General features: G+C 46.2%; 1 protein-coding gene across 1 annotated transcript in view; it reads left to right on the top strand.

Annotated features, from left to right (window-relative positions):
- Positions 1-25,248, top strand: part of LOC142312171 (uncharacterized) — a 159,162-nt gene extending 133,914 nt beyond the window's left edge. The window contains exon 17 of the mRNA XM_075351073.1: positions 23,971-25,248. Within this exon, the coding sequence (XP_075207188.1) occupies positions 23,971-25,121 (1,151 nt within the window). The 3' untranslated portion in view covers positions 25,122-25,248. The remainder of the gene's footprint in view (positions 1-23,970) is intronic.
- The last annotated feature ends 242 nt before the right edge of the window (positions 25,249-25,490 follow it).

Here is a 25,490-nt window from a genome sequence, read left to right as displayed (position 1 = left end):
TATGTGCGGTATACGGTCAGATGCTGTCTGTGACCTCTGTGTCTCTCTGGCTGTGAGCGGTGTACACATTGATGCCAGTTTTTGCAGAAGATAAATCAGGTAAGGGCCAGCAGTGGCAGTCTGAGTGGCACATAAAGTTTGTGACGTAGCACTTAGTGTGCCTCATCATCCCAGCAGCACAGGCATAACTGTATATATTTACTCTGCCTTGCTCTGTACAGCTCTGTACAGGGACCGGCAAAGTTCGTTAGTTTTTTTAGTATGTGTGATCATGTGGACAAGAGTAACAGTAAGCTATATTGCAGAAACCTACATCTGACCTTTTTTACACTATATTTCATCTTTTTTTTATAACGGAATATTTTATTGAATTTTTCAAAACAAACAAAGAGAAAATACATGGATATGGCCCGCAAACATGTGAGCAGTAATTTTAAACTATAAATCAGGACCCACATCACATTATCCATTAATAAATTAGAAACAAAGAATGTGACAAGACAGACAATATAATACTAGACAAAGAGACATAGGGAAGGAGGGGACGGAATAGGGAGGATGAGTATATCAAACTTCCATCAGGACCATGTCGAGCTATCATTCTTTATTGGCCCAGTAAGTATCCCAAAGGGACAAAACACTCTCAAAATTATCCACCGTATTATTTGACATTGCGGATAGATACTCCATCCTCCTCACATCTTGGATCCTAGAATGGAGATCATTAAGTGAGGGCGGATGGGCTAACCTCCAGTTACGGGCAATCAAACACCTGGTTGCTTTGGGTATATGTAACAGTAACCGCTTCATTCTCTTCCCCAACTGGACAGGTGGAATATTCAATAGATAGAATTTAGGATCTAAGGGTATCTTAAGATCAGCTACTTTGTAAATAAGAGATTGTACCAACTTCCAGAAGCATTGGATATTTGGGCATACCCAGAATATGTGTGGTATATCTCCCCCTGTAGTACCACATCTCCAGCAGTTATCAGGTATAGCCGGATTTAGTTTATGTAGTAGTGATGGGGTGTGATACCAATACATGAGTAATTTATACTGGTTTTCCTTATAGACATAGCACGAGGATGTTTTTGAGGCAGTATCCCAAATCCGTTTCCACATACATAAAGGAATGGTCTCACCAAGGAAATCCTCCCATTTACTCATATATGTATGATTTGGCTTGTCTTCTGGGTAGGGAGTAATTAAAATGCGATATATGTCCGAAATAAGACCCTTGGTGGAGACACGTCAACACATCAGCCCACGAAGGGTGACATTTCTTCTTTCCTTGCTAAACTAAATTTCTTTGTCGCTCCATTGGGAGACCCAGACAATTGGGTGTATAGCTTCTGCCTCCGGAGGCCACACAAAGTTATTACACTTTAAAAAGTGTAACCCCTCCCCTCTGCTATACACCCTCCCGTGCATCACGGGCCCCTCAGTTTTATGCTTTGTGTTGAAGGAGGCACACATGCACGCAAGCTCCACATTTTAGTCAGCAGCAGCTGCTGATTATATCGGATGGAAGAAAAGAGGGCCCCAGGGCCCCCGGCATGCTCCCTTCTCACCCCACTAATGTCGGCGGTGTTGTTAAGGTTGAGGTACCCATTGCGGGTACAAAGGCTGGAGCCACATGCCGTTTTCCTTCCCCATCCCTTAGAGGCTCTGGGAGAAGTGGGATCCTAACCGGTCATCCAGACACTGGGACCGGGCTCCCTCCGCAGCCCCTGGGGGAATCTGCTGGACAGGAGACTGATTATCATCAGGGACAGGGCCCTGCATCATAAAGGTACTCTGTGCCCCCTTGGGGACGGTGCATGGAGCACTTGATCTCAGATGCTGCAGCGGCTGCTGTTTTTGTGTCACGATCGGGGCTACCGCGCCGGCCGCGCCTGCTTGCCGGCCGCGGTATTAAATCTAGTCCCCGGCTTTTGCGGCCTAGTGCATTAAACTCCCGCCCCCGGGCCTGCCAGTCAGGGGTAAGGGCGGGATGGTCGGCGTGACGCCGACTGTGAGGGCTGGAGCATACTTTAGTGTCCTCCTCCCCCCTCACTCATTACTCTGGGGCACCAGATTCCCGCACTTTCTTGGGCACGCCCACGGCTCCCTCCTCCCCTTAGAACGCCGGCAGCCATTGTTATAGTCACTTCTGCCGGTGGAGGAATACAGAACGAGCTCTGTAACGCTGGGAGGCCCAGGCAGGGAATCTGGTGGACACACAACCGCTGAACGCGGTCGGTAAGCCGCACCTGTTACAGGTGCTGGCCCCCCTGGGTGCCGCAGTGTATATATATCCATATTGGGTATACATTTGCTCTGCTCGGCCGCAGTATTTGCTTGGCTATATACCCTCACTGTTTGCTAAGAGGAGATAACAGCATGTCGTCTGCAAAAAGCAAGGGTGCCAAGGCACAGGCTTATTTTGCAACTTGTACCTCTTGTGCGGCTATGTTACCTGCAGGTTCCACCTACCCTCATTGTGTGCAATGCTCGGCCCCTGTGACACTCACTCAGCCGGAGCCTCAGGCACTGGTGGGACCCTCGGCTCAGGTAGAACCACCGGCTGTCACTGTCCAGGGGGCAGGGACAGAGTTTGCAGTGTTGGCTGAGAAACTTTCTGAGTCCCTTTCACAATCCATGGCTCAGTCTATGGACAAATGGTCTGCTAAGATACTAGAAGCTTTGCAGTCCAGGCCGGTAACACAGGCCCCGGGCACTGTTGAATCATTGACACCAGGCCCCCCTCAGTTGGAGCAGCAAACTGCTCCTGAGGTGACACGTAGGTCCCACGGGGAGGACTCCGACTCGGACCGCAGTCACAGACCGTCTAAGCGGGCTCGCTGGGGACCCTCATCCACTTCATCACGCTGCTCAGGGTCTCAGCATGAGGACTCTCTGGAGGATGAGGCGGAGGTTGCGGCTCAGGGTTCTGATCCTGACGGTGCTCTCAATCTTGATACACCTGAAGGAGACGCCATTGTAAATGACCTTATAGCGTCCATTAACCAGGTGCTAGAACTTCCTCCTCCAACTCCACCTGTGGAGGAGTCAGATTCACAACAGGAGAAACACCAGTTTAGGTTTCCCAAACGTACAAGGAGTGCTTTTTTCGATCACTCTAACTTCAGGGATGCTGTCCGGAAGCACAGAGCATATCCGGACAAGCGCTTTACTAAGCGCCTTAAGGACACACGTTACCCCTTCCCACCTGACGTAGTTAAGGGTTGGGCTCAGTGTCCCAAGGTGGATCCTCCAGTCTCTAGGCTGGCGGCTAGATCCGTGGTATCAGTGGCAGATGGCTCATCGCTCAAAGATGCCACTGACAGGCAAATAGAGCTCCTGATGAAATCCATCTATGAAGCCATAGGTGCGTCTTTTGCTCCAGCATTTGCAGCCGTGTGGGCACTCCAAGCTATCTCAGCTTGTCTGTCTGAGATTAATGCGGTCACACGCACCGCTACTCCGCAGGTCGTGTCTTTGACTTCTCAGGCGTCGGCTTTTTCGTCCTACGCCATGAACGCTGTCCTCGACTCGGTGAGCCGTACAGCGGTAGCATCTGCCAATTCGGTGGCAGTCCGCAGGGCCATGTGGCTACGCGAATGGAAGGCAGACTCTGCTTCCAAGAACTTCTTAACCGGTTTGCCATTTTCCGGCGACCGCTTGTTTGGCGAGCAATTGGACGAAATTATCAAGCAATCCAAGGGAAAGGACTCGTCCTTACCCCAGTCTAAACCGAACAGACCTCAGCAGCGAAAGATTCAACCGAGGTTTCAGTCCTTTCGGCCCTCAGCCAGGTCCCATTCCTCCACGTCCAACAGGTCACAGAAGGGCCAGAGCAACTCTTCTGCATGGCGGTCTAAGTCACGTCCTAAAAAGACCGCCGGAGGAGCCGCCCCCAAGGCGGCCTCCTCATGACTTTCGGTCTCCACAAACCGCATCCTCGGTCGGTGGCAGGCTCTTCCGCTTTTGCGACGCCTGGTGGCCACATGTCCAAGACCGATGGGTGAGAGACATTCTGTCTCACGGTTACAGGATAAAGCTCAGTTCTCGTCCTCCGACTCGTTTCTTCAGAACATCTCCGCCCCCCGAGCGAGCCGATGCACTTTTTCAGGCGGTAAACACTCTGAAGGCAGAAGGAGTGGTGATTCCCGTTCCACCTCAGGAACATGGTCACGGCTTCTACTCCAACTTGTTCGTGGTGCCAAAAAAGGACGGATCATTCCGTCCCGTTCTAGACCTCAAGCTGCTCAACAAGCATGTGAGCACCAGAAGGTTTCGGATGGAATCTCTCCGCTCAGTCATCGCCTCGATGTCACAAGGAGACTTCCTAGCATCAATCGACATCAAAGATGCTTATCTCCATGTGCCGATCGCTCCCGAGCATCACCGCTTTCTGCGTTTCGCCATCAAGGACGAACACCTTCAGTTCGTGGCGCTGCCATTCGGCCTGGCGACAGCCCCACGGGTCTTCACCAAGGTCATGGCAGCAGTGGTGGCGGTCCTACACTCTCAGGGTCACTCGGTGATCCCTTACTTAGACGATCTTCTAGTCAAGGCACCCTCCAGGGTGGCATGCCAACACAGCCTGACCGTCACTCTGGAGACTCTCCAGAGGTTCGGGTGGATCATCAATTTCCCAAAGTCAAATTTGACACCGACCCAATCGCTGACTTACCTCGGGATGGAATTTCATACCCTTTCAGCGATAGTGAAGCTCCCGCTGGACAAACAGCGTTCACTACAGACAGGGGTACAATCTCTTCTTCGGGGTCAGTCACACCCCTTGAGGCGCCTCATGCACTTCCTAGGGAAGATGGTGGCGGCAATGGAGGCAGTTCCTTTTGCGCAGTTTCATCTGCGTCCACTTCAATGGGACATCCTCCGCAAATGGGACAAGAGGCCGACGTCCATAGACAGGAACGTTTCGCTGTCACGGACAGCCAAGACCTCTCTTCAGTGGTGGCTTCTTCCCACTTCCTTGTCGAAAGGAAAATCCTTCTTGCCCCCATCCTGGGCTGTGGTCACGACGGACGCGAGTCTGTCAGGGTGGGGAGCGGTCTTCCTCCACCACAGGGCTCAGGGAACCTGGACTCCGACAGAGTCCTCTCTTCAGATCAACGTTCTGGAGATAAGGGCAGTGTATCTGGCCCTAAAGGCGTTCCAGCGGTGGCTGGAGGGCAGGCAGATCCGAATACAGTCGGACAACGCCACGGCGGTTGCGTACATCAACCACCAGGGCGGCACACGCAGTCGTCAAGCCTTCCGAGAAGTTCAGCGGATTCTGCTGTGGGCGGAAGCCACAGCCTCCACCATCTCCGCAGTTCACATCCCGGGCGTAGAAAACTGGGAAGCAGATTTTCTCAGTCGCCAGGGCATGGACGCAGGAGAATGGTCTCTTCACCCGGACGTGTTTCGGGAGATCTGTTGCCGCTGGGGAACGCCGGACGTCGATCTAATGGCGTCTCGGCACAACAACAAAGTCCCGGCATTCATGGCTCGGTCCAAGGATCACAGAGCTCTGGCGGCAGACGCGTTAGTTCAGGACTGGTCGCAGTTTCGACTGCCTTATGTATTTCCTCCTCTGGCACTGCTGCCCAGAGTATTACGCAAGATCAGGTCCGACTGCAGTCGCGCCATCCTCGTCGCTCCAGACTGGCCGAGGAGATCCTGGTACCCGGATCTGTGGCACCTCACGGTGGGTCAACCGTGGGCACTCCCAGACCGACCAGACTTGCTGTCTCAAGGGCCATTTTTCCATCTGAATTCTGCGGCCCTCAACCTGACTGTGTGGCCATTGAGTCCTGGCTTCTAGCGTCATCAGGGTTATCTCAAGATGTCATTGCCACCATGAGACAGGCCAGGAAACCAACGTCCGCCAAGATCTACTACAGGACTTGGAGGATCTTCTTATCCTGGTGCTCTGATCAGGGTTTCACTCCCTGGCCATTTGCCTTGCCCACTTTTCTTTCTTTCCTTCAATCCGGAATGGACAAGGGCTTGTTTCTCGGCTCTCTCAAGGGACAAGTATCGGCGCTTTCCGTGTTTTTTCAAAAGCGTCTAGCCAGGCTTCCGCAGGTCCGCACGTTCCTGCAGGGGGTTTGCCACATAGTTCCACCTTACAAGCGTCCGCTAGAACCCTGGGATCTTAACAGGGTGCTGACGGCTCTCCAGAAGCCACCGTTCGAGCCGATGCGGGATGTCTCTCTATCTCGCCTTTCGCAGAAGGTGGCCTTCCTAGTGGCAGTCACATCACTTCGGAGAGTGTCTGAGCTAGCAGCGCTGTCATGCAAAGCCCCCTTCTTGGTGTTTCACCAGGATAAGGTGGTTCTGCGTCCGGTCCCGGAATTTCTCCCTAAGGTGGTATCCCCGTTTCATCTCAATCAGGATATCTCCTTACCTTCTTTTTGCCCTCATTCAGTTCACCAATGTGAAAAGGATCTGCACTTGTTAGATCTCGTGAGAGCACTCAGGCTCTACATTTCACGCACGGCGCCCCTACGCCGTTCTGATGCGCTCTTTGTCCTTGTCGCTGGCCAGCGTAAGGGGTCGCAGGCTTCCAAGTCAACCTTGGCTAGGTGGATCAAGGAACCGATTCTTGAAGCCTACCGTTCGTCTGGGCTTCCGATTCCTTCAGGGCTGAAAGCCCATTCTACCAGAGCTGTAGGTGCGTCCTGGGCATTGCGGCACCAGGCTACGGCTCAGCAGGTGTGTCAGGCGGCTACCTGGTCGAGTCTGCACACTTTTACAAAACACTATCAGGTGCATGCCTATGCTTCGGCAGACGCCAGCCTAGGTAGGCGAGTCCTTCAGGCGGCAGTGGCCCACCTGTAAGAAGGGGCCGTTTTTTCGGCGCTTTTTTATTGAGGTATTCTTTTACCCACCCAGGGATTGCTTTTAGACATCCCAATTGTCTGGGTCTCCCAATGGAGCGACAAAGAAGAAGGGAATTTTGTTTACTTACCGTAAATTCCTTTTCTTCTAGCTCCTATTGGGAGACCCAGCTCCCGCCCCTGTTCCCTTCGGGCTGTTGTTCTTTTGTGTACACATGTTGTTCATGTTCAATTGTTCTTTGGTTCATGGTTTCAGTTCTCCGAACATCCTTCGGATTGAATTTACCTTAGACCAATTTATAAGTTTCCTCCTTCCTGCTTTGGCACCAACACTGAGGGGCCCGTGATGCACGGGAGGGTGTATAGCAGAGGGGAGGGGTTACACTTTTTAAAGTGTAATAACTTTGTGTGGCCTCCGGAGGCAGAAGCTATACACCCAATTGTCTGGGTCTCCCAATAGGAGCTAGAAGAAAAGGAATTTACGGTAAGTAAACAAAATTCCCTTCTTGACCAAACCTTCCCCCACGCCTTTGGCTGCTCTTAATGCCCCCTTTACTGAGGAGGAAGTAGTTCGGGTTATTAATTCCTCTAAGAGACTTTCTGCCCCCGGGCCAGATGGTTTTTCTAATTCTTACTACCGCCAGTTTGCGCACATCTTGGCTCCATTTTTGGTTAGAACGTTCTCACTATGGAGGGACTCATCTGATATCCAATCTGAAAGCTTGGCTGCGACAATCACTACTATTCCTAAACTGGGGAAGCCTCCAACCTCTCCTGGTAACTTCAGACCTATCTCTCTTTTGAATTGTGATGTGAAGTTATACGCAAAAGTCTGGGCTAATAGACTCCTCTCGGTTTTGCCGGCCCTGGTCTCCCCTGACCAAGTGGGATTTGTCCCAGGGAGGCAGGCTAGAGATGGCACTAGAAGAGTGATTGATTTGATGGATTTTCTTGAGTCCAGTGGTATCCCCGATGTATTCCTGTCTCTAGATGCGGAAAAAGCGTTTGACAGGGTACACTGGGGCTATGTGGACGCCGTTTTGGATACATTTGGTTTCTCTGGTAATATAAAGGGTGCTATTATGGCCTTATACAAAAAAACAAATGCTTCGGTCTGTGCAGCAGGCTTCTATTCTGATAGATTTGATCTGAATAATGGGACCCGCCAGAGTTGCCCCCTTTCTCCTAGAATTTGGCAGAGTCCATTAGGCTCAATCTCGAAATCTCTGGAGTTAAAATAGGCCCTGTAGAACATAATATCGGTCTATATGCAGACGATGTAATACTCTCTTGCACTGATAGTGAAAGATCATTGATAGGCATCAAAAACGCTCTCCTTGAATTTTCTAAGATTTCATATTACAAGCTAAACGAAGGAAAATCGGTTCTCTTCTCAGTTAATGTTCCACCATCTGTTAGAGATAGAATCTCCTCACTTGTCCCATATACTTGGGCCCAGGACGGCTTTTCGTACCTAGGGCTAAGGATTTGTAAACTTTCCAATATTGTCAAACAGAATTTTAATACTCTGCTTGATTCCATTCGAAAGGACATAGACAATCAAATACATTTACCCCTTTCCTGGATGGCGCGCATTCAGATAGTTAAGATGATGTTCCTACCAAAAATTATTTTTTTATTCCGTTGTCTTCCCTTGAGGTTCCCCAAGTGGTTTCTCTCTCCTGCAGGCAGTTGTGAGCAGATTTATTTGGGCAGGAAAGAAACCTAGGGTTGGTATGTCTACCTTATTTTATAGATTATTCACATGGTGGTCTGGGGGGGCCGAATTTTTATTTGTACCATAAAGCAGCAGTTCTAGTGGCATTAAGGGAGTGGTATGATGATTCTAGTACTCACAAATGGGTGCTTGTGGAGAAATCCTTGGCCCCGCGTGGGACTTTGAGAGTTCTACTGGAGGCGCGAGTACTTAGTTCCTTTGCCTCCTCTCTTCCCCTGCAGACAATGAAAGTGGCATTTTCTTACTGGTCTGATCTGGTCTCTACTCGTCAGGTGATTTAAATTTGAGTCTCTCTCTATTAGAGCCTTGGAGCTTCATGTGGATGGCCTCACGTTAGGCAATTGGGTGAGGAATGGTATTATGGTCATGAAAGATATCCTCTTAATTCAGGAGTTGAAACCTTTCTCTGTCCTAATGGATGAATTTGGCCTTCACAGAAATAACTTCTACCAGTATTTGCAAATTTGGCATTTTTTTAAATTCATGTGTATTTCCCTTATCCTGTCATAATGCTGTTTGCTAGCCAATACAGCGTTTTTTTTACTTCTTTCTCCTCTCAAAAACACAGCCTCTCGGTAGTATATAAAGTGTTTAATTCCCCCGGCAATGGTCCTAAACAAGCATATATGAGACAATGGGAAAGGGCTCTTGGTTTCTCCTCAGCCCCAGACCAATGGTGGTCCGCTTCTGGCAACCTGCAGAAATATTCCTCCTGTATCAATCATCTTGAGCAGCTTAAGAAAGTTCACTTTGACTGGTACTACATCCCGCTGAAGATTTCCAAATTCCGTGGTTCCTATCCCTAATCCTGCTGGAAGGGCTGCTCGGGTGTTGGTTCCCTAGGGCACGTGTGGTGGGATTGCCCGCTCATCCGGCATTTTTGGGAAGAAATGTCTAACATTATTACCTCAGTTACAGGCCTGGCTGGATGTTTGAGCGGTCCGCTAGCGGTTTGGGGGATCGGTTTACATATATTCCCTAGCGATTTGAGACCAATTGTATCACACATTCTAATAGCAGCACGTATGTGTCTGGCAGACTACTGGAGAGAAATAACTATCCCCTCTAAATTGGAAATTATCCAAAAAATCAATAAACATTACCAATATGAGCTCCTTCTGACCTCAGATCTGTTTACCAAAAATAAAATAAGGAATCGCTGGTCCCCCTGGGTGGTGTCCAAATTCTCGTCCTTCCAGTCCTGATTGGTGGACCTGTTATCTTATTACCTATCATCCCTACCCTTGCTTCCTATGTTGCAAATTGTATGCCCTAACCCTACTATGCAGAATTTTCAGTTGTTATCTGTTTTTACTTTGAATTTTATTGTCCTGCTGTTATAGGACAAATCTTTCAACTGTCCGCATGTTTGTTGCGGTATATAACCTGTATTATGTAAAACCTTAATAAAAAATTTATTGGAATAAAAAAGCCGGCTGCCGGGCGATCAGCTGAACGTTCGGCCACCGAGAGACAAAATAAAGTTTCTGTGATTTAAAAAAAAAAATATGAGCATGCGCAGTGAAAAATAAAGGATTCCGCCGCTCAAAAAACGTTACATGTTGCGTTCCTTCCGCCCGGCGGAAGCAACGCAGCGTCGGCCAGCGGAAGCAACGCAGGTACTTTGGGCACAATCCGTCATCCATACAAGTCTATGGGAAATAGCGGAATCCGTTGACGAATTCCGCTGTTTTCCAAAAGGACGGATTGCGCCAGAAGGTATTTAACGCAAGTGTGAAAGCATCCTTAATGAGTTGTTTCTGAATTTTTTATTAAATTAAGAAATTTTTGAGCTTTTATTTTCTAGTTGGTTATTATTACTTTTGTCAGATTCAAGTTATTTCTGTGACCATTATGGGTTTTTCTTTCATTAAACAAGGGGTACCAACAATTATGACCACGTACAGTACAGACCAAAAGTTTGGACACACCTTCTCATTCAAAGAGTTTTCTTTATTTTCATGACTCTGAAAATTGTAGATTCACATTGAAGGCATCAAAACTATGAATTAACACACGTGGAATGAAATACTTAACAAAAAAGTGTGAAACAATTGAAAATATGTTTTATATTCTTGGTTCTTCAAAGTAGCCACCTTTTGCATTGATTACTGCTTTGCACACTCTTGGCATTCTCTTGATGAGCTTCAAGAGGTAGTCACCGGAAATGGTCTTCCAACAGTCTAGAAGGAGTTCCCAGAGATGCTTAGCACTTGTTGGCCCTTTTGCCTTCACTCTGCGGTCCAGCTCACCCCAAACCATCTCAATTGGGTTCAGGTCTGGTGACTGTGGAGGCCAGGTCATCTGGCGTAGCACCCCATCACTCTCCTTCTTAGTCAAATAGCCCTTACACAGCCTGGAGGTGTGTTTGGGGTCATTGTCCTGTTGAAAAATAAATGATGGTCCAACTAAATGCAAACCGGATGGAATAGTATGCCGCTGCAAGATGCTGTGATAGCCATGCTGGTTCAGTATGCCTTCAATTTTGAATAAATCCCCAACAGTGTCACCAGCAAAGCACCCCACACACCATCACACCTCCTCCTCCATGCTTCACGGTGGGAACCAGCCATGTAGAGTGCATCCGTTCACTCCGTAACCATATATACAGGTCCACTGCCTGATTACAAGATTGTAGACATGCTAATTAGTGGACACACCTTGATTTAACATGTCCCTTTTGTCACATTATTTTCAGGGGTACCATAATTTCTGTCCAGGCCTATCTCATGAGTTTTATTTTTTTCAAAATTCTGTGGAAACATGGTTGAAAAGCAATAGTTGTTTTTTTTTATTTATTATTACATTTGTCAGATTCATGTTATTTCTGTGACCGTTGTGTGTTTTTCATTTATTAAATGAGGGGTACCAACAATTTTGATCACGTGTGTACCTGAGCATTGAGGCCACTATCGATTCTGATCAAGTATCCAATGCCTTTGGCTGTGAAACAACCCAGATCATCAGGCTTCCTCCACTGAATTTGACAGTTCCTTAAATTTCTCACTCTGTTAGCCTCTTTTCCCCTTATGTCTTCAAGACCTATTTGTACCCATTAGAGCCTAGTCTATTGACTTTCATATCATCGCTTCAAATCACCTGTCTCCAATCTTCTACTATCCACATTTCCTACTTTTTAGCAATTTGATTTTTATGATGATATTGAAGTTGTGGCTTCTTCACCTTTTTTCGGGCCACTATTCCACATTACTGTAATGAGCGTCGCACAGTGCTTGCAAGGACATCTGTGATCTCACTACTAGAAACCAGATGAGCCTCTTCCACTGCCGTGTTGTTGTGTCAGACTTGTTGACTCCGATATTTTGTCTGCACGTCCACCTCTTGGCTTTTGAATGGATGGATGGATTTAAATTTTTATTCTTCCATCTGTAATAGCACCCACATGATGCAGTTTGGCAATTTTCTTGGTCGAGAGACGACTATCGCTTAACTGGATGATGCTGTTCTTCTTTTCTTGGGAAATCTTCTTAATGGCTGCTCCTCGATTTGAACCATTGGCTTTCGCTTGGGAATCAACCTAATAACACTGAGCTATTAGGGAATGTGAAAACAGGTTGTAATTTGTAGTATACAGGAACAAGATTTTTTTAAACACCAGCAGCAAAACAGTAGCAAAGTGTGACATGAAAAGAATTTACATAACAAATCATATGCTAAAAAGTTGCAAGTCAAATTTATATATGAGATAGCCAAGATGATTGTCTGTAAAATGAAGGTTTTCTCACGCTCAAAGCTGTAGTGGATGAGAGATATGGAGTCTGAAAGTCAAAACATTGTTACCCTTTTGATTGTTAGTGTAAATTAATTTAATTGGCAAATGGAATAATGAGCAGGAAATTTAAACCCCAAAATTACGCATTCTTTAGTTGCAGCAAGATTACAGTGAAATGCAATAAGAGGTGATCATAACATTATATCTACCCCAAAACAGTATGAGTGAAAACTTCAGTTTATGGCGCATACAATAAGTCCTCACACAGCCTCAGATCCTGATAACTAAAAACATTATGAATCTTGAAACAGCTTATTTGATTTTTTTTTCTTACAAATTTCAGATTTTTTTTCCCATCACTTAAATATTCATGTTTGGTATCAATGCAATTGAATTGGCATACTTGTAGTTTCAGGGACAGGAAGTGACTGGGCATGACTGACCGCAGTTAGTGGAAGGGAGTAGAGAAAGTGGGCAGGATCAACAGACACCCCGCATAATGAAAGCTTGTTACGGGCTGCATGCCGGGCCACGCCCACCAAGACGGACATCACACCCACTAACTAAGCCACAGGTATACCGCTTTGATAATGCAAGGGGAAGTTTCCCCCCCCCCACCAAACCTCATCTTTTGGGAGTCTTACCACCAGACCCCCGTGAAGACTGAATAGCCGAGTTGAAGACTGATAAAACGTTTTAGTCCAAATAACGAAAGAAATCGGAGTTCTCTAATCCTCCTTGTATGACGAGTCCATCTTTAATATCTGTGACAGTAATAATTCCCTTTTTTATCCAATGTTTGGTACAGAGTAATTGTAAGAAATGCGGGAGATTAGTATTATCCACAGTGAGTACATGGGGCCGGGCAGCCCACCCACAGGAGCTTTACTAAATGCCTCTCAAGATGTAGATATCAAAATGAAAGGACAGAAATTATTACATAAAGGTCGAATATTTTACCTTCAAGAGCCTGAATTATATTTTTTGTAAGAATTCTACAAATGTCCATTATATAAGAACTTTCACTGGAGCCGCCATTGTGAAGTCTGAGAGGCCAGAAAATAAAAATCATCCCCTTATTACAAGAGTAAATGAGATTAACCCTTTGATGACCAGAGTGTTTCTCAATTTTTCACTTTTGTTTTTCCCTTGTGTTCTTCCAAGAGACATAATTTTTTTTTCTGGCAACGTCGACGTGTTAACATTAGAGCTAGGCGGACTCATAGGAAACCGGGACCGGCTGGTCCCTGTTATCTTTTTTTTAAAAACCCGGTTCCAATCCGGAATCCGGTCTCCGAAAAAGTCTATTTGGATCAGAAACCGGAGATTAAAAATGTGGTAAAAGGGATAGGGAGATAGGAGCAAGCGCCCTGTACTCACACATGCTATGTCATGGCGGCAAGCTGCTTCTAGGTTGCACATTCACTTCCTGAGCAGCCTTCTTTGAGTATACACTGCTTTTCCTGCCTACAGGTGCCTGTGATTGGTTGCAGTCATCCGTGCCCCTACACTGAGTGTCAGCATGTCAGCTGACTGCTTCCATTCACAGACACTATGCTTGTCTATATCGTAGGCTGGGGTCACACTGGCGCATGGCATCTGATGCGAGAGAATCGGATGCGATATGCTAATGACCCTCAGCACAGGCTCTGCTGCGAGCGTGGGCTGAGTGTCATGTGACTGTGACTCGATCCTGCAATCAGGGCACAGCTGTGGAGGAGAGAGAGGGATTAATCCTCCCATCTCCTCCATTGTCAGCCTGTGCGTATAACGTACTGCACACTTGCATAACATCTGAGTGTAGTTTGATGTTTCTCTCGCATCCATAGACTTGTATGGGTGCGAGAAATAGGAGACTCGTAGTCAGGCCGGTGTTACACTTGCGTGTGACTCGCGTAAGTATTGAGACCCATCACCCATCATGGCTTGCCACTCTCTGGATAGGAGCGTGCATCTGCATGTATTTCTATGCAGCTGCACGCTTGTGTCTGGAGAGTGGCAGGCCGAGTGATGCGACTTAATACGTGAGTCACACGTAAGGGTAACACCGGCCACAATCGCAACATGCAGATGTGATTCGCAGATGTGAGCTGCAGCATTGTCTTACATGGGGCCGAGTGCACTTGTGTGAGTTAGTGTGAATCTACCCATACAGTAAAAATAAATAAATAAAAAAAAATTGGCGAAGGCTCCCCCCATATTATGATACCAGCACAGATAAAGCCACGGCCACAGGCTACAGCCCCAGCCCTGCGCTGATCTTGGCTTTGTATGAAAATAAGAGGAACTGCATGTGGGTTTTTTTTTGTCTTTTAATTATTTAAATAATTAAAAAAAAAATACCGTATTCTTCGATTTATAAGACGCACTTTTGTTCCCCCAAATTTTGGGGGAAAGTAGGGGGTGCGTCTTATAAGCCGAATATAGGGGGATATATAATATATATATATATATATATATATATATATACAGTTAGGTCCAGAAATATTTGGACAGTGACACAATTTTCGCGAGTTGGGCTCTGCATGCCACCACATTGGATTTGAAATTAAACCTCTACAACAGAATTCAAGTGCAGATTGTAACGTTTAATTTGATGGTTTGAACAAAAATATCTGATAGAAATTGTAGGAATTGTACACATTTCTTTACAAACACTCCACATTTTAGGAGGTCAAAAGTAATTGGACAAATAAACCAAACCCAAACAAAATATTTTTATTTTCAATATTTTGTTGAGAATCCTTTGGAGGCAATCACTGCCTTAAGTCTGGAACCCATGGACATCATCAAACGCTGGGTTTCCTCCTTCTTAATGCTTTGCCAGGCCTTTACAGCCGCAGCCTTCAGGTCTTGCTTGTTTGTGGGTCTTTCCGTCTTAAGTCTGGATTTCAGCAAGTGAAATGAATGCTCAATTGGGTTAAGATCTGGTGATTGACTTGGCCATTGCAGAATGTTCCACTTTTTTGCACTCATGAACTCCTGGGTAGCTTTGGCTGTATGCTTGGGGTCATTGTCCATCTGTACTATGAAGCGCCGTCTGATCAACATTGCGGCATTTGGCTGAATCTGGGCTGAAAGTATATCCCGGTACACTTCAGAATTCATCCGGCTACTCTTGTCTGCTGTTATGTCATCAATAAACACAAGTGACCCAGTGCCATTGAAAGCCATGCATGCCCATGCCATCACGTTGCCTCCACCATGTTTTACAGAGGATGTGGTGTGCCTTGGATCATATGCTGTTCCCTTTCTTCTCCAAACTTTTTTCTTCCCATCATTCTGGTACAGGTTGATCTTGGTCTCATCTGTCCATAGAATACTTTTCCAGAACTGAGCTGGCTTCATGAGGTGTTTTTCAGCAAATTTAACTCTGGCCTGCCTATTTTTGGAATTGATGAATGGTTTGTATCTAGATGTGAACCCTTTGTATTTACTTTCATGGAGTCTTCTCTTTACTGTTGACTTAGAGACAGATACACCTACTTCACTGAGAGTGTTCTGGACTTCAGTTGATGTTGTGAACGGGTTCTTCTTCACCAAAGAAAGTATGCGGCGATCATCCACCACTGTTGTTATCCGTGGACGCCCAGGCCTTTTTGAGTTCCCAAGCTCACCAGTCAATTCCTTTTTTCTCAGAATGTACCCGACTGTTGATTTTGCTACTCCAAGCATGTCTGCTATCTCTCTGATGGATTTTTTCTTTTTTTCCAGCCTCAGGATATTCTGCTTCACCTCAATTGAGAGTTCCTTAGACCGCATGTGTCTGGTCACAGCAACAGCTTCCAAATGCAAAACCACACACCTGTAATCAACCCCAGACCTTTTAACTACTTCATTTATTACAGGTTAACGAGGGAGAAGCCTTCAGAGTTAATTGCAGCCCTTAGAGTCCCTTGTCCAATTACTTTTGGTCCCTTGAAAAAGAGGAGGCTATGCATTACAGAGCTATGATTCCTAAACCCTTTCTCCGATTTGGATGTGAAAACTCTCATATTGCAGCTGGGAGTGTGCACTTTCAGCCCATATTATATATATAATTGTATTTCTGAACATGTTTTTGTAAACAGCTAAAATAACAAAACTTGTGTCCCTGTCCAAATATTTCTGGCCCTGACTGTATATATATATATATATATATATATATATATATATATATACACACTGCAGGGTCCAGGGGAGGTGGGGGCAGCTGGTGGCAGTGTTAGATCTCCTGCTCCCGCTCATATAATATGCACAGCCGCTGTCCATCTCCGTGGTGCTGAAACCGCACCGCAGTGACGGGCTGGGGGAACGGTGAATATTATATGTCCCTGCGCCCCCCTGTGATGGCACATGCCCCCCCTGTGTTAGATATGGCCTCCATGCTGCTGCTCATTCTAAAATAAAAAAGCTTTGCTTACCCCCTCCAGCATTTCTCCCCGGTGTCTCTGCTTCCACTGTGATCAGGCACGCAGAGATGATCTCACTCTGCTGTGCCGATCACATGACCGGCACGAAGAACCAGGAAGTGGAGGAAGAGAAGCACGGAGGGAGACAGGAGGGAGATCAGCGCTGCAGGAGGTAAGGAAAGAGTGTTTTATTTTACTATGGGCAGCAGCATGGGGGCGATATCTAACACAGGGGGACTTGTGCAATCCATAGGGGGCCATAGGCAGCACAGGGGAACGTATGTAATCCATAGGGGGCCATAGGCAGCACAGGGGAACGTATGCAATCCATAGGGGGCCATAGGCAGCACAGGGGAACGTGTGCAATCCATAGGGGGCCATAGGCAGCACAGGGGAACGTATGCAATCCATAGGGGGCCATAGGCAGCACAGGGGAACATGTGCAATCCATAGGGGGCCATAGGCAGCACAGGGGACCGTATGCAATCCATAGGGGCCATAGGCAGCACAGGGGAATGTGTGCAATCCATAGGGGGCCATAGGCAGCACAGGGGAACGTATGTAATCTATAGGGGGCCATAGGCAGCACAGGGGATCGTGTGCAATCCATAGGGGGCCATAGACAGCACATGGGAACTTATGCAATCCATAGGAAGCCATAGGCAGCACAGGGGAACGTGTGCAATCCATAGGGGGCCATAGGCAGCACAGGGGAACGTATGCAATCCATAGGGGGCCATAGGCAGCACAGGGGAATGTGTGCAATCCATAGGGGGCCATAGGCAGCACAGGGAAACGTGTGCAATCCATAGGGGGCCATAGGCAGCACAGGAGAACGTGTGCAATCCATAGGGGGCCATAGGCAGCACAGAGGGACGTGCAATCCAAAGGGGTCATAGGCAGCACAGGGAACGTGTGCAATCCATAGGGGGCCATAGGCAGCACAGGGGAACGTGTGCAATCCATAGGGCGCCATAGGCAGCACAGGGAAACGTGTGCAATCCATAGGGGGCCATAGGCAGCACAGGGGAACGTGTGCAATCCATAGGGGGCCATAGGCAGCACAGAGGGACGTGCAATCCAAAGGGGTCATAGGCAGCACAGGGAACGTGTGCAATCCATAGGGGGCCATAGGCAGCACAGGGAAACGTGTGCAATCCATAGGGGGCCATAGGCAGCACAGGGGAACGTGTGCAATCCATAGGGGGCCATAGGCAGCACAGGGGAATGTGTGCAATCCATAGGGGGCCATAGGCAGCACAGAGGGACGTGCAATCCATAGGGGGCCATAGGCAGCACAGTGAACGTGTGCAATCCATAGGGGGCCATAGGCAGCACAGGGGAACGTGTGCCAGCACAAGGGGGCTATATTCAATATAAGGGGGCCATATCCAGATTAAGGGGGCTAATTTTAGGATGGGGGCTATGAGGGACATATACCCTATATGATTTGTTAGACAGACACTGGCATTATAAGATAAAAAAAAAATAATTCTCTTTTCCTTCACCGAATTTGGGGGGGTGTCTTATAATCAGGTACGTATTATAAGCCGAATATAGGGGGATATATATATATATATATACAGTCATATGAAAAAGTTTGGGCACCCCAATTAATGTTAACCTTTTTTCTTTATAACAATTTGGGTTTTTGCAACAGCTATTTCAGTTTCATATATCTAATAACTGATGGACTCAGTAATATTTCTGGATTGAAATGAGGTTTATTGTACTAATATAGAAAATGTGCAATCTGCATTTAAACAAAATTTGACCGGTGCAAAAGTATGGGCACCCTTATCAATTTCTTGATTTGAACAATCCTAACTACTTTTTACTGACTTACTAAAGCACTAAATTGGTTTTGTAACCTCATTGAGCTTTGAACTTCATAGGCAGGTGTATCCAATCATGAGAAAAGGTATTTAAGGTGGCCACTTGCAAGTTGTTCTCCTATTTGAATCTCCTATGAAGAGTGGCATCATGGACTCCTCAAAACAACTCTCAAATGATCTGAAAAAAAAGATTATTCAACATAGTTGTTCAGGGGAAGGATACAAAAAGTTGTCTCAGAGATTTAAACTGTTAGTTTCCACTGTGAGGAACATAGTAAGGAAATGGAAGAACACAGGTACAGTTCTTGTTAAGTCCAGAAGTGGCAGGCCAAGAAAAATATCAGAAAGGCAGAAAAGAAGAATGGTGAGAACAGTCAAGGACAATCCACAGACCACCTCCAAAGACCTGCAGCATCATCTTGCTGCAGATGGTGTCAATGTGTATCTGTCAACAATACAGCGCATGTTGCACAAGGAGGAGCTGTATGGGAGAGTGATGCGAAAGAAGCCGTTTCTGCAAGCACGTCACAAACAGAGTCGCCTGAGGTATGCAAAAGCACATTTGGACAAGCCAGTTACATTTTGGATGAAGGTCCTGTGGACTGATGAAACAAAGATTGAGTTGTTTGGTCATACAAAAAGGCATTATGCATGGAGGCAAAAAAAACACGGCATTCCAAGAAAAGCACTTGCTACCCACAGTAAAATTTGGTGGAGGTTCCATCATGCTTTGAGGCTGTGTGGCTAATGCCGGCACTGGGAATCTTGTTAACGTTGAGGGTCGCATGGATTCAACTCAGTATCAGCAGATTCTTGACAATAATGTGCAAGAATCAGTGACGAAGTTGAAATTACGCAGGGGATGGATATTTCAGCAAGACAATGATCTAAAACACCGCTCCAAATCTACTCAGGCATTCATGCAGAGGAACAATTACAATGTTCTGGAATGGCCATCCCAGTCCCCAGACCTGAATATCATTGAACATCTGTGGGAGTGCTGTCCATGCTCGGCGACCATCAAACTTAACTGAACTGGAATTGTTTTGTAAACAGGAATGGTCAAATATACCTTCATCCAGGATCCAGGAACTCATTAAAAGCTACAGGAAGCGACTAGAGGCTGTTATTTTTGCAAAAGGAGGATCTACAAAATATAAATGTCACTTTTATATTGAGGTGCCCATACTTTTGCACCGGTCAAATTTTGTTTAAATGCGGATTGCACATTTTCTGTTAGTATAATAAACCTCATTTCAATCCAGAAATATTACTGAGTCCATCAGTAATTAGATATATGAAACTGAAATAGCTGTTGCAAAAACCCAAATTGTTATAAAGAAAAAAGGTTAACATTAATAGGGGTGCCCAAACTTTTTCATATGACTGTATATATATATATATATACACTGCAGGGTCCAGGGGAGTTGGGGGCAGCTGGCGGCAGTGTTAGATCTCCTGCTCCCGCTCATATAATATGCACAGCCGCTGTCCATCTCCATGGTGCTGAAACCGCACCGCAGTGACGGGCTGGGGGAGCGGTGCATATTATATGTCCCTGTGCCCCCCTGTGATGGCACATGCCCCCCCTGTGTTAAATATGGCCTCCATGCTGCTGCTCATTCTAAAATAAAAAAGCTTTACTTACCCCCTCCAGCATTTCTCCCCGGTGTCTCTGCTTCCACTGTGATCAGGCACGCAGCGATGATCTCACTCTGCTGTGCCGATCACATGACCGGCACGAAGAACCAGGAAGTGGAGGAAGAGAAGCACGGAGGGAGACAGGAGGGAGATCAGCGCTGCAGGAGGTAAGGAAAGAGTGTTTTATTTTACTATGGGCAGCAGCATGGGGGCGATATCTAACACAGGGGGACTTGTGCAATCCATAGGGGGCCATAGGCAGCACAGGGGAACGTATGTAATCCATAGGGGGCCATAGGCAGCACAGGGGAACGTATGCAATCCATAGGGGGCCATAGGCAGCACAGGGGAACGTGTGCAATCCATAGGGGGCCATAGGCAGCACAGGGGAACGTATGCAATCCATAGGGGGCCATAGGCAGCACAGGGGAACATGTGCAATCCATAGGGGGCCATAGGCAGCACAGGGGACCGTATGCAATCCATAGGGGCCATAGGCAGCACAGAGAACGTGTGCAATCCATAGGGGGCCATAGGCAGCACAGGGGAACGTGTGCAATCCATAGGGGGCCATAGGCAGCACAGGGGAACGTGTGCAATCCATAGGGGTCATAGGCAGCACAGGGGAACGTGTGCAATCCATAGGGGGCCATAGGCAGCACAGGGGAACGTGCAATCCAAAGGGGTCATAGGCAGCACAGAGAACGTGTGCAATCCATAGGGGGCCATAGGCAGCACAGGGGAACGTGTGCAATCCATAGGGGGCCATAGGCAGCACAGGGGAACATGTGCAATCCATAGGGGGCCATAGGCAGCACAGGGGAATGTGTGCAATCCATAGGAAGCCATAGGCAGCACAGAGGGACGTGCAATCCAAAGGGGTCATAGGCAGCACAGGGAACGTGTGCAATCCATAGGGGGCCATAGGCAGCACAGGGGAACGTGTGCAATCCATAGGGGGCCATAGGCAGCACAGGGGAACGTGTGCAATCCATAGGGGGCCAAATCCATAGGGGGCCATAGGCAGCACAGGGGAACGTGTGCAATCCATAGGGGGCCATAGGCAGCACAGGGAAACATGTGCAATCCATAGGAGGCCATAGGCAGCACAGAGGGACGTGCAATCCAAAGGGGTCATAGGCAGCACAGGGAACGTGTGCAATCCATAGGGGGCCATAGGCAGCACAGGGGAACGTGTGCAATCCATAGGGGGCCATAGGCAGCACAGGGGAACGTGTGCAATCCATAGGGGGCCAAATCCATAGGGGGCCACAGGCAGCACAGGGGAACGTGTGCAATCCATAGGGGGCCATAGGCAGCACAGAGGGACGTGCAATCCAAAGGGGTCATAGGCAGCACAGGGAACATGTGCAATCCATAGGGGGTCATAGGCAGCACAGGGGAACGTGTGCAATCCATAGGGGGCCATAGGCAGCACAGGGGAACGTGTGCAATCCATAGGGGGCCATAGGCAGCACAGGGGAACGTGTGCAATCCATAGGGGGCCATAGGCAGCACAGGGGAACGTGTGCAATCCATAGGGTGCCATAGGCAGCACAGGGGGACGTGCAATCCAAAGGGGCCATAGGCAGCACAGGGGAACATGTGCAATCCATAGGGGGCCATAGGCAGCACAGAGGGACGTGCAATCCATAGGGGGCCATAGGCAGCACAGGGAACGTGTGCAATCCATAGGGGGCCATAGGCAGCACAGGGCAACGTGTGCAATCCATAGGGGGCCATAGGCAGCACAGGGGAACGTGTGCCAGCACAAGGGGGCTATATTCAATATAAGGGGGCCATATCCAGATTAAGGGGGCTAATTTTAGGATGGGGGCTATGAGGGACATATACCCTATATGATTTGTTAGACGGACACTGGCATTATAAGATGGACCCCATTTAACATTAAAAAAAAAATAATTCTCTTTTCCTTCACCGAATTTGGGGGTGTGTCTTATAAACAGGTGCGTCTTATAAAGCGAAAAATACGGTAGCTTGTGGTTCTCCCAATTTTGTTACCCAGCCAAAATAAAGCCCAAGAGCTGGTGGTTAGTATTCTCAGACTGGGGAGGGCCACGGTTATTGGCCGTTCCCCATCGTAAAGATAGCAACCTGCAGCCGCCCGAGATTGTCGCATCCATTAGATGTGACAAGTTTGCTGCTTTAACCAGCTTTTTTCGATTGCCCTGGTACAGCGGCAATCGGTGTAAAAAGGGCTTAATAACAGCCCATAGATGTCACTAAGCCCTAGGTTCATGATGGCAGGCGTCTGATACGCCCCCTCATCACTAACCTGTAAGTGAAAGCAAGTAAACACAGACACTAAAAAATCCTTTATTTGGAATAAAATACAAAAAGCACGCTCTTTCACCACTTTATTAACCCCCTAAACACTCTACAGGTCCGACGTAATCCACACGAGGTCTCACGGCTTTTCCAGCTCAACTACATCTCTGTCACAGCGAGCAGCCAAAAAGCATGACTGCCCCCTGTGTGTTCAACGGGGAGAATGAATGAGCCAGACTGCATTGCATTCAGACATGGTCACACAGGCTGGGGGCACGTCTGACTGCAACCAATCTCAGAGGCCAGGCCGGCCAGTGGGCGAGGAAAGCAGTGCTGAGTGCATATGGACGAGCAATAATGACCGGAGGCCGCAGGAGCAATGTACAGCAGAGCGGGAGCAGTTTACAGCTGTGATGGGGCCTAGGTAAGTATGAAGCTCTTGCTTCATTCTTATTTTCTTTATTTCTCCTTTATTATTTTTTAAAATTCTCGAGTGCTGGATCCAGAACAAACAGCTGAAATCCAGGGCCCAGCACCTTGGAAACTTTGAAACCAAACAGATTCGGACTTTTAGAGTCCGGGTCTGCCTATCTCTAATTAGCACTTGTGTTTTTTTTCCTGGGACAAGTTGTAGTTTTGAATAACTCCATTCCTTTTACTATATAATGTACTGTAAGAAAGGTGGGACGAAATGGCGAAAAAAGCAATTCTGCCATTTTTTATTTTTTAATTTTAAGTTTTCCTTTTGCAGAGTTCTTTTTGCTGTAAAAATTGTTGGAAACCTAATTCTCACATCAGTCTGATTACTGCAATATCAAACATTGATCTTTTTTTTCTGTTTCAGTAAAGAAACAAAATTCTGAATATTGAGGGGAAAAAAATAATTTTGTGTTGCCATTTTCCAACACTTATTTATGGATCGGTTAAGTTTTTTATTGATATCATTCTGACCTACATAACATTTTTTTCTAGCTTATTTTTCTAATATTTGAGAGGCAGAATGAACAAACGGTGTTCCTGCTCTGAGGTCTATTGTTACATTGTCAACTGGTTAATAGCGTAATTTTTCTACAAAACTTTCAGTTTCTATGGATATTTTAGAAATGTTATACATATAATTTAAAATATTTTATGCAAAAATAATAATTTTCATTCTTAGGTGACTGTACCAGGAGATCAGAAGGACAACTAATACATGCAATTTTTAAATCAGCTAACCTTGCGATCACACAAGATATAACTGAAGTGAATGCCATTACTCCAGATATCCCATCATCCCTTCACAGCAAAGTTCTATCATCTGATCCTTTTAAAGAGGTCGTATCTTCTGATTCCTGCAAGACTAGTAAGAAAAATAAAAGCCACGAAAGAGGCATTAAAAATCAAGCTGCTCTTAAAGCAAAGAAGCCATTTTCAAGTTCAGAATATAGCAAAGGTTTGTTCCTCAAAATGTCTTTTGTTACGCGTAAAAAAATTCACAGTAAGAAGCAAAGATTTTCTTGTGCAGAGTGTGGGAAATATTTTAACTACAAATCACAGCTTGTTATACATGAGAGAGTTCACACAGGGGAGAAACCATATTCATGTTCAGAATGTGGGAAAGGTTTTGCAAAGAAATCACTTCTTGTTACACACCAGAGAACTCACACAGGAGAGAAACCATATTCATGCTCAGAATGTGGGAAATGTTTTGCAGATAAATCATATCTTGTTATGCACCAGAGAAGTCACGCAAGCCAGAAGCCTTTCTTCTGCTCAGAATGTGGGAAATGTTTTGCTCTAAAATCATATTTTTTTCTCCACCAGACAACTCACACAGAGGAGAAACCTTTTTCATGTTCAGAATGTGGGAAATGTTTTGCAAGAAAATCATATCTTGTTAGACATCAGAGAACTCATACAGGAGAGAATTCATGCTCAGAATGTGGAAAATGTTTTGCAGATAAATCACATCTTGTTGAACACCTGAGAAATCACACAGGGGAGAAACCTTTTTCATGCTCAGAATGTGGGAAAAGTTTTACAGTGAAATCAGTTCTTGTTACTCACCTGAGAACTCACAGAGGAGCAGTACCTTTGTCATGTTCAGAATGTGGGAAAAGTTTTACAGTGAAATCAGCTCTTACTACACACCTCAGAACTCACAGAGGAGCAGAACCTTTTTCATGTTCAGAATGTGGGAGATGTTTTACAGTGAAATCAGCTTTTGCTACACACCTGAAAACTCACACAGGGGAAAAACCTTTTTCATGTTCAGAATGTGAGAAATGTTTTGCAGAGAAATCACAGCTTCTTAGACATCAGAAAATTCACACAGGGGAGAAACCTTTTTCATGTTCAGAATGTGGGAAATGTTTTGCACAGAAATCACAGCTTGTTATACACCTGAGAATTCACACAGGGGAGAAATCTTTTTCATGTTCAGAATGTAAGAAATGTTTTGCAGAGAAATCAACTCTTGTTATACACCAGAGAACTCACACAGGGGAGAAACCTTTTTCATGTTCAGAATGTGGGAAATGTTTTGCAGATAATTCAGGTCTTTTTATACACCAGAGAACTCACACAGGGGAGAAACCTTTTTCATGTTCACAATGTGGGAAATGTTTTGTAGCAAAATCAAGACTAGTTAAACATCAGAGAAGTCACATAGCATAGAAACCTTTTTAAACTCCCAATATTAGTGATCTGCCATTTATTAAATTTTCTTTATATCCACAATCTATATGTCAGCAGAAATGTCTTCATGTATATTACAATAATAAACTTATGTTGTAAGCTACTATTTACATCTACGCTCCATTACCTTTTTGTAGGAAAGTCTGATGTGATCCATTTTTTTTTTAAAACCGTTTCGATATAGAAGGTTTTCCACCATCTTTGGGAACTGCTTCCGTTCTCTATACCTCAATACCCATATTATTGAGTCTAAGGGAATTTTGATTTTAAATAGTTACTCAATTGACTCAATAACCTGAACCCTCCAAAATTTACACTTTATAGCATAACAATAATATATGATGGGTT

Source organism: Anomaloglossus baeobatrachus, chromosome 5, assembly GCF_048569485.1.
Source record: "Anomaloglossus baeobatrachus isolate aAnoBae1 chromosome 5, aAnoBae1.hap1, whole genome shotgun sequence".
Taxonomy (NCBI): Eukaryota; Metazoa; Chordata; class Amphibia; order Anura; family Aromobatidae; genus Anomaloglossus; species Anomaloglossus baeobatrachus.
Note: the sequence above shows the minus strand (reverse complement) of the source record. Positions and strands in the feature narration are given on the sequence as shown.